Genomic DNA, 17439 nt, shown 5'->3' with positions numbered 1-17439 from the left:
TATCCATTTCCTCAGGAATCTCTTCACAAGTGGTCCACTCCACCTTCTGTGGATGCACCTGTCTCACGCCTCTCCAAGAACACTGCCCTTCCGGTCCCAGACTCCTCCTCCTTCAAAGACTCCATGGACAAAAAGACGGAAGGGTTCCTTAGAGCCGCATACACGGCGTCCGGGGAAAGCCTGAGACCCGTCATAGCCTCGGCGTGGGTAGCAAGGGCCATCCAATCCTGATCTACCTCGTTAATCGACGGCATAAACTCCGGCGCCCCTAGACAAGAACTGGCAACCCTGGCATCCCAAATCAAGGATGCCAACGAATACCTCTGCGAAGCATCCCTTGATGCGGTCCAAGCCATCAGTCGAACATCGGCACTATCGGTGGCGGCGCGCCGTTCCCTGTGGCTCAAACTGTGGTCTGCCGACCTCTCGTCCAAGAAATCGCTTACCACCATTCCATTCAAGGGTAAACTCCTGTTTGGCCCAGATCTGGACAAAATTATCAGTCAGGCTACTGGGGGAAAGAGCACCCTACTTCCGCAACCAAGGAACCGTACCTCCTTTCGTCGAGGACGCTTCTTTCGTACAAGGCCATCCAAGGCACCACCCTCTAGGGACTACCAATCCCAGAATTCGAGCAAGCCTAGATTCCAAGGCCGTCCCAAGTACTCATGGCAAAACAAGAAGCCTCAAGCCAAACCCTCCGATAAGTCCTCCACAGCATGACTACGTTCCACCAGAAGATCACACACCGGTCGGAGGCAGGCTTCGCCTTTTCCGGGACGAGTGGCTTCGCCTCACCACAGACACGTGGGTACACGACATAATCACCTCAGGTTATCGTCTCGAATTCGTGTCCAGACCACCGAATCGTTTCTTCATGTCTCGACTTTCTCCAGATCCACACAAGCAAGACGCCTTCCTTTCTATCATCCAGGACCTGTTGGAGGAAAAAGTTATTGTTCCGGTCCCACCCGGCGACAAGTTTCAAGGCTTCTATTCCAACCTATTCATTGTCCCAAAAAAGGACGGATCCTTTCGACCCGTCCTGGACCTAAAGCATCTAAACGCCTTCATTCGTGCCTCACGATTCAAGATGGAATCCTTACGGTCAGTGATCGCAGCCATGAACCCCAACGAATTCCTGGTGGCCCTGGACATCAAAGATGCTTACCTGCATGTGCCCATTTTCCCTCCCCATTGGAAGTTTTTGCGCTTTGCGGTCAAAAACAAACACTTCCAGTTCACCGCCCTTCCCTTCGGCCTCACCTCGGCCCCCCGGATTTTCACCAAAATCATGTCGGCTGCCGCAGCCTCGCTGAGATCCAAGGGAGTCACCATCACTCCCTACCTGGACGATTTACTACTCAAAGCTCCCTCTCGTCCAGCAGCCACATCCCAGCTCTCCCTGGTCATGGACACCATGACCACCCTGGGATGGAAGATCAATATAACAAAATCCCGGCTAACGCCAGCTCAACGCATGCCCTTCCTAGGCATGCTCTTCGACACAGCACGGCAGAGGGTCTACCTCCCGCCGGAAAAGATTGGCAGAATCCAGAGCCTAGTTCGCCAGCTCATCCATACCCCTCAGCCCTCCATTCGGTTTGCCATGCAAGTGCTGGGGTCTCTGGTGTCCTCTATAGAAGCAGTTCCCTTCTCCCAGTTCCACCTAAGGACTCTACAGTGGAACATTCTGGATCAATGGAACCGCAGCTCCCTCTCCCAGCCAATCAAACTGTTACCCAGAACAAGAGTGGCCCTGTCTTGGTGGCTCAACCCGACTCACCTGGAGAAGGGACGCTCCCTACAGGAACCACAGTGGATTATTCTAACCACGGACGCCAGCCTCCAGGGCTGGGGCGCAGTACTGGGACAGCTCTCAGCTCAGGGAACCTGGAAAGCAGCAGAAGCTCAACTTCCAATCAATATTTTGGAAATCAGAGCGGTACGTCTAGCCCTATACCATTGGCAGAACCGACTCACAGGGCGCGACATCAAGATCCAATCGGACAACGCAACCACGGTTGCATACCTGAACCACCAGGGGGGCACAAGAAGTCGACAAGCCCTCAAAGAGGTCAGTCGCATCCTAACATGGGCAGAAGCAAGGGACGTCCGGCTAACGGCAATCTACATTCCGGGACTCGAGAACTGGCAGGCGGACTATCTCAGCCGTCAAAGAATCGATCCAGGGGAATGGGCCCTGAATCCCAAGATCTTCCTAGACATCATGGACCGATGGGGTCTCCCCGAAGTAGACCTCATGGCCTCTCGTCAGAACCGGAAGGTGACACACTTCATGTCCAGATGTCGAGACCCCCTAGCATTAGCAGCGGATGCCCTGACGGCCACGTGGGACTTCGACCTGGCCTACGTCTTCCCACCTCTCCCTCTGCTTCCAAGAGTCCTCCGAAAGATCAGATCCGAAAGATGCACAGTCATACTGATAGCTCCACATTGGCCCCGAAGAGCCTGGTTCACCGAGCTGGTGGCCCTCAGCAGAGCAGATCCGTGGCCTCTACCTCTCACTCCCGATCTTCTCACCCAAGGGCCAATCCTACACCCTGATCCAACCTTCCTGAATTTGACGGCGTGGCGATTGAGTCGTTAGTCCTTGCCCGAAAAGGGTTTTCCCAAGATGTCATACGCACCCTGATGGCGGCCAGAAAGCCCGTTTCATCCAAGACCTACCATCGTGTATGGAAAACGTACAGTGACTGGTGCAATCAGACAGGAAATTCCTTCCAGGACCTATCGGTCCCCTGACTACTATCCTTTCTGCAGTCAGGCCTGGACAAGGGCCTCTCACTGAGTTCCTTAAAATCTCAAATCTCTGCTCTCTCCGTCCTTTTCCAACAACGGTTAGCCATCCTTCCCGACGTTGCCACATTCATCCAAGGGGTATCACACATTTGTCCCCCCTTCCGAGAACCGACGCCGCCATGGGATCTCAACCTAGTACTATCAGCACTGCAAGTTTCTCCATTCGAGCCACTAGCCACCATTCCACTAGCCTGGTTGACCTGGAAGACGGTTTTCCTTCTGGCCATCGCTTCAGCTCGCAGAGTGTCGGAAATTAGCGCTCTCTCCAATCAGCATTTCTCATATTCCACGCGGATCGAGCAGTTCTACGAACCCTCCCATCCTTTGTTCCCAAGGTTGTTTCGTCCTTCCACATAAATCAGGACATCACCATTCCCTCGTTCTGTCCTCATCCAGCCTCTCCCAAAGAGGTGGCCTTACACTCCCTGGACCCGGTGAGGGCCCTCAAATTCTACTTGCACTGTACCCAGGACATACGAGCGACGACCTCTCTGTTTATCCTTCATTCAGGACAACGAAAAGGTCACCAGGCATCTAAGACCACCATATCTCGCTGGATACGGGAAACCATACGAAGAGCCTACATCGCCTGTGGGAGATCCCCCCCCCCACACAAATCACGGCGCACTCCACCAGGGGCATAGGCACCTCCTGGGCCTTCAGGAACAGAGCCTCAGCTGAACAGGTTTGCAGGGCCGCTACTTGGTCCTCCATCCATTCATTCACAAAATTCTACCAATTTGAGGTATTCGCAGCATCAGACGCGCACTTTGGTAGAAAAGTTCTACAAGCGGCAGTCAATTAATACTTAGCATATCAGACCGCTTCTCCCACCCTGAATTACTGGGACAGCTTTGGTATGTCCCCATGGTCCCTGTGTCCCACAGACGACTGCTAGAGAAAAGGAGATTTTGTGATACTCACCGTTAAATCCTTTTCTCTCAGGAAGTCTGTGGGACACAGGGCTTCCCCCCCTGGAAGCGGAAAACATCTGAACTTCTCTCTGCCTACATGTATATAGTTACTAGTTAATCGTTACCTTGTTGGTTCTTGTTGACAAAACTGGTGAAGGCAGGAAGTGCAAGGGGGTATAGCAGCAGGGAGGAGGGGTTAGGCCTCTTCTTCCTATTCTAGTGTCCTGCCTCCTGCTGGTACCTACTATACCCCATGGTCCCTGTGTCCCACAGACTTCCTGAGAGAAAAGGATTTAACGGTGAGTATCACAAAATCTCCTTTTTGCACAACTGTGGGAGCATTTTTGTGACTGCAACTGTGCAATCATAAATGACCCTTAACCTCTTTGCACTCACCTAGGTCAGGAAACTTGTTTAGGGAATAAATACTCTATTACTATTAATTTCCTAATAGACATTTATGAGATTCGTTTACCACAACCTGTTTAGTTGCTTAATATTTTTTAAGGATTGAGTGAGCATTCATCCTGTACTCCTTGATGATGGGTTTGTCTAACTTTGTGTTTATAGTATTGATGCTTCCTGGTTTGCCTTTTTTAATTTATTTATTAGAAAGACTGGATCTGGTTTTTCATTTTTTACTTGTTGCCTATGTTACAGGTAAACCACGTCCCTTGTCAATGCCTGCTGAACCGAGCTGGATGGTACCACCTGAAACATACTCCAGACACAGACTGGCAGGAAAGAAAGGTAAAATACCTCACTTATCCATGTACAACAATTTTCCATGCAGTTCTGACATTTTTAGACCATATCTGGTTTGTCTTTGTTTGTAGTTTCATGTTTTTCACCAAAAGTGGGGAATAATTTTACACCAAATATTGACAAAAGCACACTAGTGTTTACTGACACACATTTCACTGTTGAAAACTGGAAGTCTTCTTTACAGAAGAATTAAAATGTATAATTAGCTATTGCAATCTGAAGGCTTATGTAAAGATGTTAAACATCAAAAATAAGCAGAAGTTTTGTGCAGAGACATACAATTTCTCTGTCTCTTTAAAAACTGTGTGGGGGGATTCATTTTTCAGCAGGAAAGTGATCCCAGAGCTTTAAAGCTTTTTTGGGCCTATTTGAAATCCAAGGATTTGCTAAATTGCATGACTTTCTGTTTTAAGTCTGATTTTTGTTGTGCCCATACTTAATTACCTACAACGGTTGTACCAATGGTTGTGACATTAAAAATATGAAGGTTAAAGAACATAAGATCCAAAATATGGGCCCCATGTTTTGAAATGGAACGAAGTATGGAAAGCCTGAGGAAATATTGTTTAAAAACATAATTGGCATTGGCAAGTGATCCCCAACCAGTTGCTTTTGAGCAACATGTTGCTCTCCACCTCCCTTGATGTTTCTTCCACTGGCCTCAAAGTAGGTGCCCATTTTTAAAGGAGAACTATACCCCCCAGGCTATAAAAGCCCCCTTAAGTAGCACTGCCTTGACCCTCCTCACCTCTCCCTTATCACATAGTTTCTAACTTTTAATACTGTCCTATCGCCAACCCCAAGCTAAAAGAGCAGAGTAGTGCAGCTGCATACCGTTATACTTTAAATTTCTGGCTTGGAGACAAATTTTGGAAGCACAGAGACACTGTTTTACCACAAGCAGAGCCTAATGCAAGCTAGCAGTCTACATGGGGCTACCAAATCACAGCCAATCATAGTCCTTATTTGACACCCCTAAATAACGTTTTTCGAGTTTGTGCGTCTCCCCAACACTTTTTACATCTGAGTGTGGCTTACGAGTAAAAAAAGGTTGGGGATCCCGGTCTTTGGCAATAGAAAATGTTTGTGTACTATAATAGCCTATATAAGATATTTCTATTAATGAATAATGTGTTGCAAACATTAAAATGTTTTAAACATTATTTTTTTTTCTTTTAAAGGTGAAGGGGTTCTTTCCAGGTATTTCAGTAATGAACAAATAACACCTATCACTGAAGAAAATATTTATTCTTGCAGTAACTTAACAAAGCCGGCCAGCAGAAGGCTGGTAAGAGGAGCAGACTATGTACGAGCTAGTCCAAGTCTTTTAAACATGGACCTGCACAATAGTTCCACAATGCCTTACCAGGAAGATGTTGAAAAAAAGCACAATGCCTCTTCATCTTCAAAGAATTCTTCCACAGAGCCATCATTTCTGGTCAGCTGGTTTACAAAACTGAAACTCTTGCCTCGCTAAATGTGTTCAGATTGTTACACCACTTAGTGCCTTTATACCCTAAATTACAGTATTAGGTGCAAAACTCATCTATGTGGAGACATGCTACATACGGTTTTCTTCATTTGGCACCTCTTGGACAACACTTGCACACACTACAAGTTGAGCAAGCCATGTTCAAATCAAAAACTTTGTTTATTTTCTCTGAATTCTAGCCAGTGGGACTGAATATGCATATCAGATATTGAATACTCTGTCCGCCAACGCGTGCATACATATTTCTCTGTCAAATAAAACCACAAGAAGCAAACGCACTCAGTATTACAGAAAATAACTTATGGAATGTTCTGACCAGATGCATCCGGCAAACACCAAGGAACTCATGCAAATAAATAGAAAAAAAATTGTTACAGTTCACTTCCTTGTTATATAAACACAGTACAGGTATATTGGGAAAAGGATTGATGTTTTACTTTCCTGTTGTAATTCTCATTGAAATATTCAAATGCGGTTGTATACTGTAGCTTCTTGCAGAGACAGGCTTTCTTCTTGATGTATGTGTTTTGCTAACATTAGCCAAATTAGTCCCACTGCAGTAACCAATCACAACCATTATGTTTAGTTTGCTTGTAGTGCAGTATACTGATTATAGCTGATGACTGATTGGCTGCTATGGGTTATTGCACTGGGTCAAATTTGGCTAATGCTAGTAATTGAGCCCTGTGTGTTGAGAAGATTTAGTTCAATGGGCAGTACAGAAACAGATTCAGATGATGTTTACAGGCAGTGAATGTCACCAGTGGCTTTCTCTTGCAACTCTTTCAGACCACGCCTGCAGCTTATTGGCCTGTGTATGTAGCTTACTAAAAATAGGCCAACAATCGGACAAGTTTGAAAATTACCTCCGGCAAGGATCACATCTGCACATTCGTGCAGTCCTAACAGGCCCCAGTATATGATCGCTAGATTGGGTCCATGTTTACTTATGTGACATCTTAGCCAAAGGAGCAGATCTGGCAGTGTATGGGCGATTAAGACTAAATAAAGCAGCAGCAGGAACAACCGTTTCTCATAGTCTGGATAATATCCATTACATTAAATAAACCCAATAGGATTGTTTTGCTGTTGACATGGATTCATGTAGCTTAGTTTAGTTTGGATCAAGTACAAGGTAATGTTTTATTATTACAGATGAAAGGTAAATACATGTTTCCCTTGTACTTAAACAAACACATACTTCACGCTAAGGGGCAGCCTTTCAATTTGCATTTATACTGCAATTGAAAAAAAACTTAGTGGCAAAAATTGCAAATTTGAGTTTCAAAACCTCAAAAAAAAAATTAAAAAAAACCCTTAAAACCTAAATAACCTAAACCTAAATTTTGCACCAAAATCTGGCAAGGGTTCATGTAGACATCAATTGAGTTGTATTCTCAAATTTTAAGCTATTTTTCAATTTAAGTTTTCAAGATTTTACTGCTTTCTAGTTGTTTTTTCACATTTGTAAGTGAATGAGTTTTTGAGTTTCAATGTTTTTTTTTTTTTTAGCAATGCAGTAATATAGATATATCCAAAGTACATTTCATAACCTCTGTCTGCTGCCTGCATAGAGAAATGATGGATGACAATTGCAACCACTTTCTCCCTCTGAACTGCCCCTGGGAAAATTGTCATCTATTGGTAATGGAATTACTAATATTTATTTATGGTAGATTTTTGAGTGTGACTTTATTTATTTCAATTATGTTTTATTTATGTGACACTTAAGAATACATGACATCTGCATTATGTTGTCAGATATATCTGTTGTAGTGCAAAAACGGAAATCCTTATAAGTAGCTTACAATGCCTGCTTGCCAGCACTAAATGGCACTTAGCTTTAAAATGTTTGTGCTGGTTTGTTCTCTCTCAGCATATTTTACAGTATCTCTGTACAGAATATCAACAAATGTAAGTATTTATTCCATGCAATGCTATGCCTGATGATTTGGAAGGCCATTACCTTCTAAGAATGTTGGCGGTTTATTGCTGGCAACAAGGTTTTACTGGTGATTTAGAAATGTTCCACAAAAATAGAGTACTTAAGAAGGTAGTAAACATAGAAATCTTCAGCAGGTATTCTACACAAGGGGTTCAGAGTTCAATAGATACTTCTTCACTCATGCCTTGTATCTCGATATGTCACTGAACCACAGCTGACTTTGTGTTCACTTAAAACTGTATTCCTGTTTTAACCAAGAATCTGGAATTTAGAGCTTTCAGTTGGCTGATGGCCTAAGATTTAATATGGCTAAGAAAGCAGTCCCTGGAATATGTTATAAATATCCTGGTGAGGAGAATGTTTCCACACTTCTGTTACAAATAGAGAAAGTGTCACAGATAGGTCTTGCTGCGAATATTGGTTGTCTTTCCAGCCTTTCCAGTTTTACTGGAGAATTAGGGTAACTGAATCAGAAAAAGCAAACAATTTGTGATTGGCCACATTGAACTTTGATAGAGAACTGACTGAGGGTTTGTGTAGAGTATTGATAAACTGAACAAAAACCTCACATATAGTAATGGTATATTCTAGTTTTTTTGTCTTTTTCACTGCTTTTTAACATATCTTATCTTGTGTTTTTGAACTATTAAAATAGATCTTTGCAACACATCAGCAGCAATTCAGTTCAATATATTTACTGTGTAACTTATTGTATTTCATATTCTGAACTGCAGAGTAGATCTCTAAGAGAACAACATCTAAATGCTCAGAATTTTTACTGAGAATAGAAAATGTTGACTAAATACCATTTGTGCCTTTACGGTGAATCAGCAGCCATTGCGGTCATTGCAGAGTGTTCACAATAAACTGGCTAGAGAAGCACTACAGAGAGTTTCTGCTTTGGCACAAAGTATTGCAAATTCACTACTGATTGGAAAAATGTATATTCAATGAATACATTCCATGTCATTGCTCTCTCTTCCAGTAAATAAAGGTTTATATGTTGATTATATTGCTTGTGTTTTTCATCCATTTAAAGGAACAGTAGCACCAAAAAGGAAAGTTTTTTAAAGTAATTCAAATATTATGTAATGTTGCTCTGCACTGGTACAGTTGGTGTGATTGCTTAAAACACACTAGTACTGGAAGCTTGTCCTAGACAGCACTGTTTCTGGGGCTCCTCCTGTCCCCCTTTACCCCCTCTATGATTAACTCAGCATCTGAGCAGGTCAACGGTGGCCATGGCTCTAGTGCTCTGCACTAGAAGAGTCAAAATTCCATTTAAAAAAAGAGAAAATTTGGCTCTGAAAGTTACCAGAGGCGACTTTTTTCTGCTGGTTCTCCCTTTGCCTTATGGCAGTAGTGGTCTCAAAGCAGTCAGGCAGGCACCGATCCGCACCGGTAGTTAGTTGAAACCATGAGCCATTTAGTAAAGATTAAAAGAAATTCAGATTTATTTTACATTTTGAATATAAAAGAGAAAACAGGGTTTTGGGTCACCAAGAGACACTTAAAATAGGCTACTTTACACAGAACAAACACAGTATTTAAAGGAAAAGGAGCCAATTAGAGCAGGTGGGAGGGACTAGCCCTCAAGCCTTTGTATCCTGTAATTTTGACCTACAGTCCTCAATACATTAAAATCAAAACCAGAAAAATTTAGTTATTCTTGAAACAAACCACATCCTAAAGAAAATATTTAATATGGTATCACCTAGAAGATCTGCTTACTCTCATATTGATCAAGGCAGGTTAAGTATCCACACTGTATGACCCACTGGCTGGACTGACTACAGAAGCTAACCATACAAGTGGCCACATCAGATAAACATCTGCTCATTCAGTGACCAGGCCAAAAGAAGTTATACAGTCATGGCCAAAATTGTTGGCACCCCAGAAATTTTTTCAGAAAATCAAGTATTTCTCACAGAAAAGTATTGCAGTAAAACATGTTTTGCTATACACATGTTTATCCTTTTTGTGTGTATTGGAACTGAACAAAAAAGGGAGGAAAAAAGCAAATTGTACATAATGTCACACAAAACTCCAAAAATGGACTGGACAAAATTATTGGCACCCTTTCAAAATTGTGGATAAATAAGATTGTTTCAAACATGTGATGCTCCTTTAAACTCACCTGGGGCAAGTAACAGGTGTGGGCAATATAAAAATCACACCTGAAAGGAGATGAAAAGGAGAGAAGTTCACTTAAGCTGGCCATACACGCACCGATAATATCGTACGACATTCGGTGCGTGTATGGCAAGTCGGCGAGTCGACCGATATCACAGGAACCTGTTGATATTGGTGGACTCGCCGATCGGGCCAGTTAAAAGATTTTGATCGGGCGCCATAGAAGGAGCCTGACCAAAATCTGCCTTCAGCGCTGAATCGGCAGAAGGAGGTAGAAATCCTATTGTTTCTACCTCCTTATCTGCCTGACCTCCCAGAGGAACACCTCCACATTGAAAGAATCCACAGAGCCCTGGGACGCCCCCGAAACCCTAACGTCCCAAGAGACATTGTGCTAAAGCTACATCATGTAGAAGTCAGAGATTATACACTACAGGCTGCGGGGTTGGTTAACAAAGATACACTGCTACACCAAATGCAGCTATATGCCGACATCGCCCTAACAACACTGCAAAAAAGAAGGTTGATGAAACCGGTCACAACCCTACTGATGAAATACAGATGGGGCTTCTCCTTCTCCTTGATATTCACTTGGGAAGGACAGCAATGCTCTGTCACCACACCAGAAGTAGGGTTGGCACTCTTGGACACCTCCAATACTTCTCCTTCGAGAGATACTCACCATCCACCTCCCCTCGGCCTAACCCCGATTGGACAACAGTTACAACCAACATGCAGCTAAAGAGACCGCCAACCTCCTCTCTCCCCAAGGACCAGAGAACACCATGTCAAAGATTTGATACAGATGCAGATTGAGACAGAAATATAATTCTCACCTTACTACACCCAGGTTTGAGTAACTACCTCACTATACACCAACGAAAAGGTATAAATACCAATCTAGACTACCTCTAATGCTCCATTATAACGAGCGCAAAACTAAAAATCGCACTCGCTGGGCAACACTCCCTCAATTAAAAAAATGCCAAGGTGCAGGAAAGGGACTTCGCTGCCCCACACGAGCACTCCTGCTATGCACCCCTCCAGAAAGAGGGTGATCACGATGGCACAGTGCTCTCAAAAGGATGACCAATCCTTACCATTACTTTATTATTTGATAGTTTACATATATGGTTTTGTTATTAAGGTGGCTGGGTTTTACATGAAAATACATGTTTTACATGCAAATAAAAGTTCATACAGCTGATATCCCAAATACACACTGCAGAATAAACCAATATAAGGAAATGCAGGTTACACTCAGTCTTTTGTAGGATTCCTGCGCTTTCCCAGAAGTGGCTGCACTTTAGTCCCTCAGCCTTTAGGGCAGCATACAATAGCACTTGCTCACCAGACACAGTTTGTCTTCTGAAGGCATTTGTTACCTCTTTCACACTGTTTTGTACTTTACAGACTGGCCCACAATCAAGGTTAACATCTAGTGCACATTTTGCATCATTTGGATTAACAAATTTCTGCCAGACTCACATTTTCTGTCCGAACATCCCCTTCCACAGCATTTGGAAAACCTCATTACTTTGCCTTTAAGACCTGAGGCCTTCCTCAGAGTCTGGGGTGTCCAGAACCTCACAGCACTGATTAGGAGGACATTTCAAAGTAACTCCACTTTCCACCACAGTCATTCCATCTGGCTTACCCTCATTGGCAATGTGGCTGCAAATTACCTCGGAACACTCAGTTCCATTTTCACTCATTTTGCTATCAGTGGATTGGGAACCTCCACCTGCATCATCTTGCTCACACAATGACTGTTTAGTTTTTAAGTACCACTCAGATGTCTCCACCAGCTGGGCAACTGCAGTAGTAGACCGCTCAAAAGGACAAGAGTCAGCAGTATGACCACTGATGAAGAGAGCATGTAGCTCTTGAAACGTTTGGTCTGTATGTGCACTCTGCAATAAACAGGTTGAAAGGTATTTATTTACACCAGCAATTTGTTTTATGTGCCTTTTTAACCCCTTTCTTCTTGTGCTCAGCCGTATGACCTGGGGAATAGCAAAAAGTGCAATTTACCGGTTCCACTTTGGACACACTCTCAGACAAGTCATACATGGTGCAGAGCTTGTGTTTCACCTCACCTTTAAGGCATGCCCTGTTTGCATCACAGCCATACAAGAGAGAGTTATTTTCACTTTGATTTAACTCTTCACGTAGCACCATACTAGCACATTTTTCACTCAAGACACATTGTGTTTCCACTCGCTCACAATTCAGCTCACTGGAGACCAGTTCTGTGGCCAACACATCCTCACACACAGAATCAGAAGATAGTTTTACCTTTTCCTCATTTACCTCCTCAGACACACTGTCTGGCTTACCACCATTCACTGCCATGTTACCATTTTTCACTTCAATATTTCCATCAGCTCTGTTCACACACACAGCTTGACCTTTGATAAGTTCAGAAAGTTCATCTGACTCCTCACTGAACTCACTTTCAAGTGTCTTACTTCCCCAGAACTCCTTATATGCTCCTAGTGATCTTTGCATTACTGCATATACAGGACAGTTAGCAGTAACATGCTTAGTACTATAACAGTAGGTGCACCTTTCCCTTTCAATTAGCTCAGTCAGTTTAGCTATATCAGTTGACTGAGATTGCTCATTAATACACTCAGCCCCTTTAAGACCTTCAGGAGATGAGCTGCAGCCGGGCAACAAAGAGTTACTCTCAGCACATGGTTTTAACCCCTTGTTCACTGAAGAACTTGAGCACACTCTGCTCAGCAGTTCTACATACAGACTCTCACTTGCGTCAGTTGCAACATCTTTTTGCAACAAAGCTACACAATCATTACCATCCACACTGGTAACATTTTGTTCTGTTTTAACAGACTCAGAGCAGTTTACTCTCACTGCATCAGTCACACCTGCTAGGGACACACTTACATTGGGGTTCACCCCTACTCCCTTTACCTCAGGCACAACATTGGTACACTTTACTTAAATATTCTTGCAGATACTCCTTCTCTGCATTCAGTTGTTCCCTAATGTGAATTACCTCATTCACACTACCGCTCTAGGGAAACCTTTACACAAGGGGTCACCCCTAAACTTTTTACCATCGACGTTATCTCACACCTCACAGTCATACTCTCATTACTCACATCTGGACATTTCTTAGCACAATTACAGTTAACATTTTGCATGGAACTACTCTACTGACACAAAAGAAAAAGCCAAAGAACTAGAACAATATTTACAAAGTATATTCCTGGACCCCTTACCCTAGAAATGAAACAACTAATGAATAAAGAGGTAACATATGAGGAACAAGAAGAGACGATTAAACATTTAAAATCAGGTAAAGCCCCAGGACCAGATGGGTACTCGTCTCTCTTTTATAAAAAAAATTTCGGAGAAACTAATCCCACAACGTCACAACCTGTACAAACAGATAACGAAATGAATGAGGCCCGGATAGTAGATATCCCTGAACTCAACAGAGACACCTTATCCCCAAAAAATTACAGGCCAATATCACTACTAAATGTAGATATAAAAATACTAGCTACAATAATGGCAACCCGACAATAAAATTTTAGGAGCCATAATCCAAAGACCAAATTGGATTCATCCCCACTCAACAGGCACCTGACAACATCCGCAAGACCCTCAATCTAATTAGTTTACACCAACAAATCAAATCTCCCTGTATGCTTGTTAGCGTTAGACATAGAATAAGCTTTCGATACAGTCGACTGGACATATCTATTCTCTATTATAGAAAAGCTAGGGCTCGGCCACATCCTCCTTAAAACAAATAAAGCATACTATCACCTATCAAAAGCACAATTGAACCTACCCACTACTAAACCTGCTTTTTCAATTAACATTCAGAAGGGGACTAGACGGGTGCCCGCAATCACCAGAATTATTCAATTTAGCTATGGAGCCTCTTGCAAGAGCTATCAGAGAAAATAGAAATATAAAGGGGCTGGAAATCAAAGGCAAAGAGCATAAACTCTCCCTATTTGCTGACGACCTTTTAGTACACCTGACACACCCCTCACATCTCTACCAAACCTCATGACGACACTACAATTATTCGCAAAAAAATCAGGCCTTAAAATGAACCCAGATAAATCTGAAATGCTGCCTTGTAACATACCTAAACCTACGGTAAAGCTTATAGAACTTAAATTTGGATTTTAGGCTTGAACTGAATATCTACAGTATCTAGGTATTAAATTGACTGCTTGTCATGATCTCCCTGAGGAGACGCCGTGGAGTACCAGGAAGGTGGGAGCCTGAAGACTGGGTAACCCGGAGTGTAACCATAGATCACAGAACTGGTGTCAGAGGCCATGATCATAATGAAGAACTTTAATAACTAGTGACGTAACAGTGCACACAATGGAAATACACACTGCATATATAACACGGCAGGCAGAGGCGGAATCCAAAACAGGCAAAAGGTCAGGGCAAGCGGCAGTCAAGCGAAGTCGAGGACAGGCCAAGGTCAAAACCGGGAAATCAAGGCTGAACTAGGAAGGGCACCAGAGAACAGGAACAAGGCAGAAAGCAGGATCAGGACACGGAACTGGAGCTTGGAACCAGCAAGAACAAGAATAGTCACAGGAACAGGGAACACGGAGGCAGGGTCACAAGAAACAATTAATGACCAAGCAAGGGGCAATGGTCAGGGAAAGGCTGAAAAGGTGAAGATTAGGAGATGGGAAACACATGAGGTTAATGAGATGGGTGGAGGAAAGGGAGCAGCCAGAAGGTAGAAGACAGACAAGAGAAGAATTAAACAGAGACAGCCCAAAATGCCTCCAGTGGCTACAGAGGCAAATGCATGCCGCCAGGAACACCCCAAGTGGTGTTCGAACCCTGGCTGATCCTGACACTGCTTCTCTATCCACCATGTATAAATATAACTTCCCCCCCGATTAGAACTTTAATACAGAAACTTAGACAGTGCGATAAGCACCATATATCTTGGATTGGCAGAATTCACTGGACCAAAATGGTACTCCTACTAAAGATATTATATCTATTCAGAACCCTACCCATACCAATACAACGGTTGGATCTTAACAAATTACAACAAACTATGATGAACTTCATCTGGCAGAATAAACATCCACAAGTCTCGAAACGCATTATGTATTTACACAAATCTAATGGAGGTCTAGCAGTGCCAAACTTATGGAAATATCACCAAGTTGCCAGATTGGCCCAATGGGTCCCTGCACACGCAGGCCCAAAAGCAACACTATGGGTCCAGATTGAAGACGATCTCCTTTATCCATACATGACTAACCAAATACTCTGGCTCCCTACAATCCCTTTTAAGACATTTAAAGATCCTCCGCCAATAACGCTCGATGCGCTACATCTCTGGCAACTCCTACAAAAGAAACATCACTTAGCATCCACCCCATCTCCTCTGAACCCACTGATAAATAATCCAGATTTCCCACCCGGAAACTTCAGGAGGTCATTTGCATGGTGGCAGAGCAATGGAGTTACGAACCTATACTCCCTAACCCAATGTGGCAATCCACTTACAGCATCCAACTTTGAGTCAATCTGTCGAATATATCCGCTAGTCCCTGGGCCACTAAGCCTAACCTACAAAATGCTCAACCAACCATCAGAAACTAACTTCAAACTCAACTATATGCTCAAATGGGAAAGAGACTTGGGTAAGACGCTGACATCACAACAATGGTCACAATGCAGCCTGACGGCTAACTGAGGAAGCACCTGTGTGACCAATATGGAAACATCACTGAAAGAAGGACCTATTTGGTCCCAGCTGGGCTACGCAAAATATACTCCTCATGTGACCCACACTGCTTCAGAGGATGCCAGGAGGAAGGCACTATGCTTCATATATAGTGGGCGTGTAATATAGTTTCTAATTATTGGAACACGGTATGCTACATGCTATCCAAAATACAAACTTGTGTTACATTCTAAAAAGATCCTTTTGCCTTACTTTTAAGTAAAAAAACCTAAGAAATCCACAAACTCAAACCAGAGACTTTGTCAACATATACTCATGGCAGCGAGACTCATAATCACGAGCAACTGGGAAAAAACCCACCATCCCTCTCACAATGCTAAAAGCAAAGATAGTCAACATAGCAACCAATGAAAAACTAACCTATATGCTGCAAAACAATATGGAAGCATACAACAAGATCTGGCTCCCTTGGTTAGTATATAAAAATGACCCCTTTTTATTCTCAGTCCTACATGCTTAAAATGACCTCCAGTATAGACCCAGGGATAAAATATCCTATCCGCAACCAGCCTTTTGTCTACCATTTTAATTTAAAGCAGCAAAACCCAGCCGCTGACTTTTATTTTATTGTATTCATTTCTTTTTTTCCCTTTTTTTCCCAAATCCGTTCTCTACTGCAATATTTGTTGTTTATGCTTATTATTTTTTTTATGTTTCTATATACTGGGACCGAAAGACCTTCTTTCTACCGTATTATAATGTTGGAAAAAGTCAAAGAAAATTTCAGTTTAAAAAAAAATATTCCTGTTTAAATGCCCAATTATTACTGCTGGGCATCAATGGCATGGAAATTTGTGGCAGGAGTGGAACTTTTAGTGCAATAGTGCTCTCTGCACTAGCCCCACAGGACTTGCTCTGACTTGGAAGAGATAAGCGTGAAGCGGGTAATGGGGGTGGTGGGGTTGGCACTGAAGAAGTGTAGCAGTGTATGTCTGGCTGTTTATGTTCTCTGCACTCCTAATTCTGACTCCTAAAACGATATAGTAGAGACCAGCTTGTTAACAGATCTGAAAGAGAAAAGACTTATGCTATGTGGTTTAAGAGTCAAATTCAGAGAACAGAATGGCACAAAGAAATAGTGTGTTTAACTACAATTAACTGCTTAACATATTTAATATATAGTGAAAATCCACTTAGAATTATCAAAATAGTGGGATGTCAGATGCTTACAATGATTTTTTTGTAACAATTTCTGACATACTGAAAGTGAGTTTTGCAGATGACAGAAGACAAAGTATATGCCTACTTTCCCTTGTGATACTTACTCCCTTGTGCAGTCAATCACACCATTCTCATATGAAAGAGCAAAATATAGAAGTGGCTGTAAGTTCAAGTTATTTGCAGTGGTTTTAGTTTCAAACATTGTGGTGATCAAAGTGCCATCTTGGCAGCAATCCAAATAGCTTATTTTAAACATAGCAATTTGGCATATTAATCAAGACAACATGCACTAAACATAACAACTGCTAACGGGATATACATTCAGGTGAATAAACAATGCCTCGCTCCTGCACCGAGACCCAGACCAAGGGGCACATTTACTAACCCACGAACGGGCCGAATGCGTCCGATTGCGTTTTTTCCATAA

The 17439-nt window shown here is 42.9% G+C and overlaps 1 protein-coding gene across 1 annotated transcript in view; it reads left to right on the top strand.

Annotated features, from left to right (window-relative positions):
- The window catches only part of cnksr3 (CNKSR family member 3), a 47731-nt gene extending 38780 nt beyond the window's left edge, over nt 1-8951 (top strand). The window contains 2 exon segments of the mRNA NM_001142190.1: nt 4398-4487; nt 5684-8951. Of these exon segments, the coding sequence (NP_001135662.1) occupies nt 4398-4487; nt 5684-5979 (386 nt within the window). The 3' untranslated portion in view covers nt 5980-8951.
- The last annotated feature ends 8488 nt before the right edge of the window (nt 8952-17439 follow it).

This window comes from Xenopus tropicalis, chromosome 5, assembly GCF_000004195.4.
Source record: "Xenopus tropicalis strain Nigerian chromosome 5, UCB_Xtro_10.0, whole genome shotgun sequence".
NCBI lineage: Eukaryota > Metazoa > Chordata > Amphibia > Anura > Pipidae > Xenopus > Xenopus tropicalis.
The sequence above is the reverse complement of the archived record's forward strand: the minus strand, read 5'-3'. Positions and strand labels throughout refer to the sequence as shown.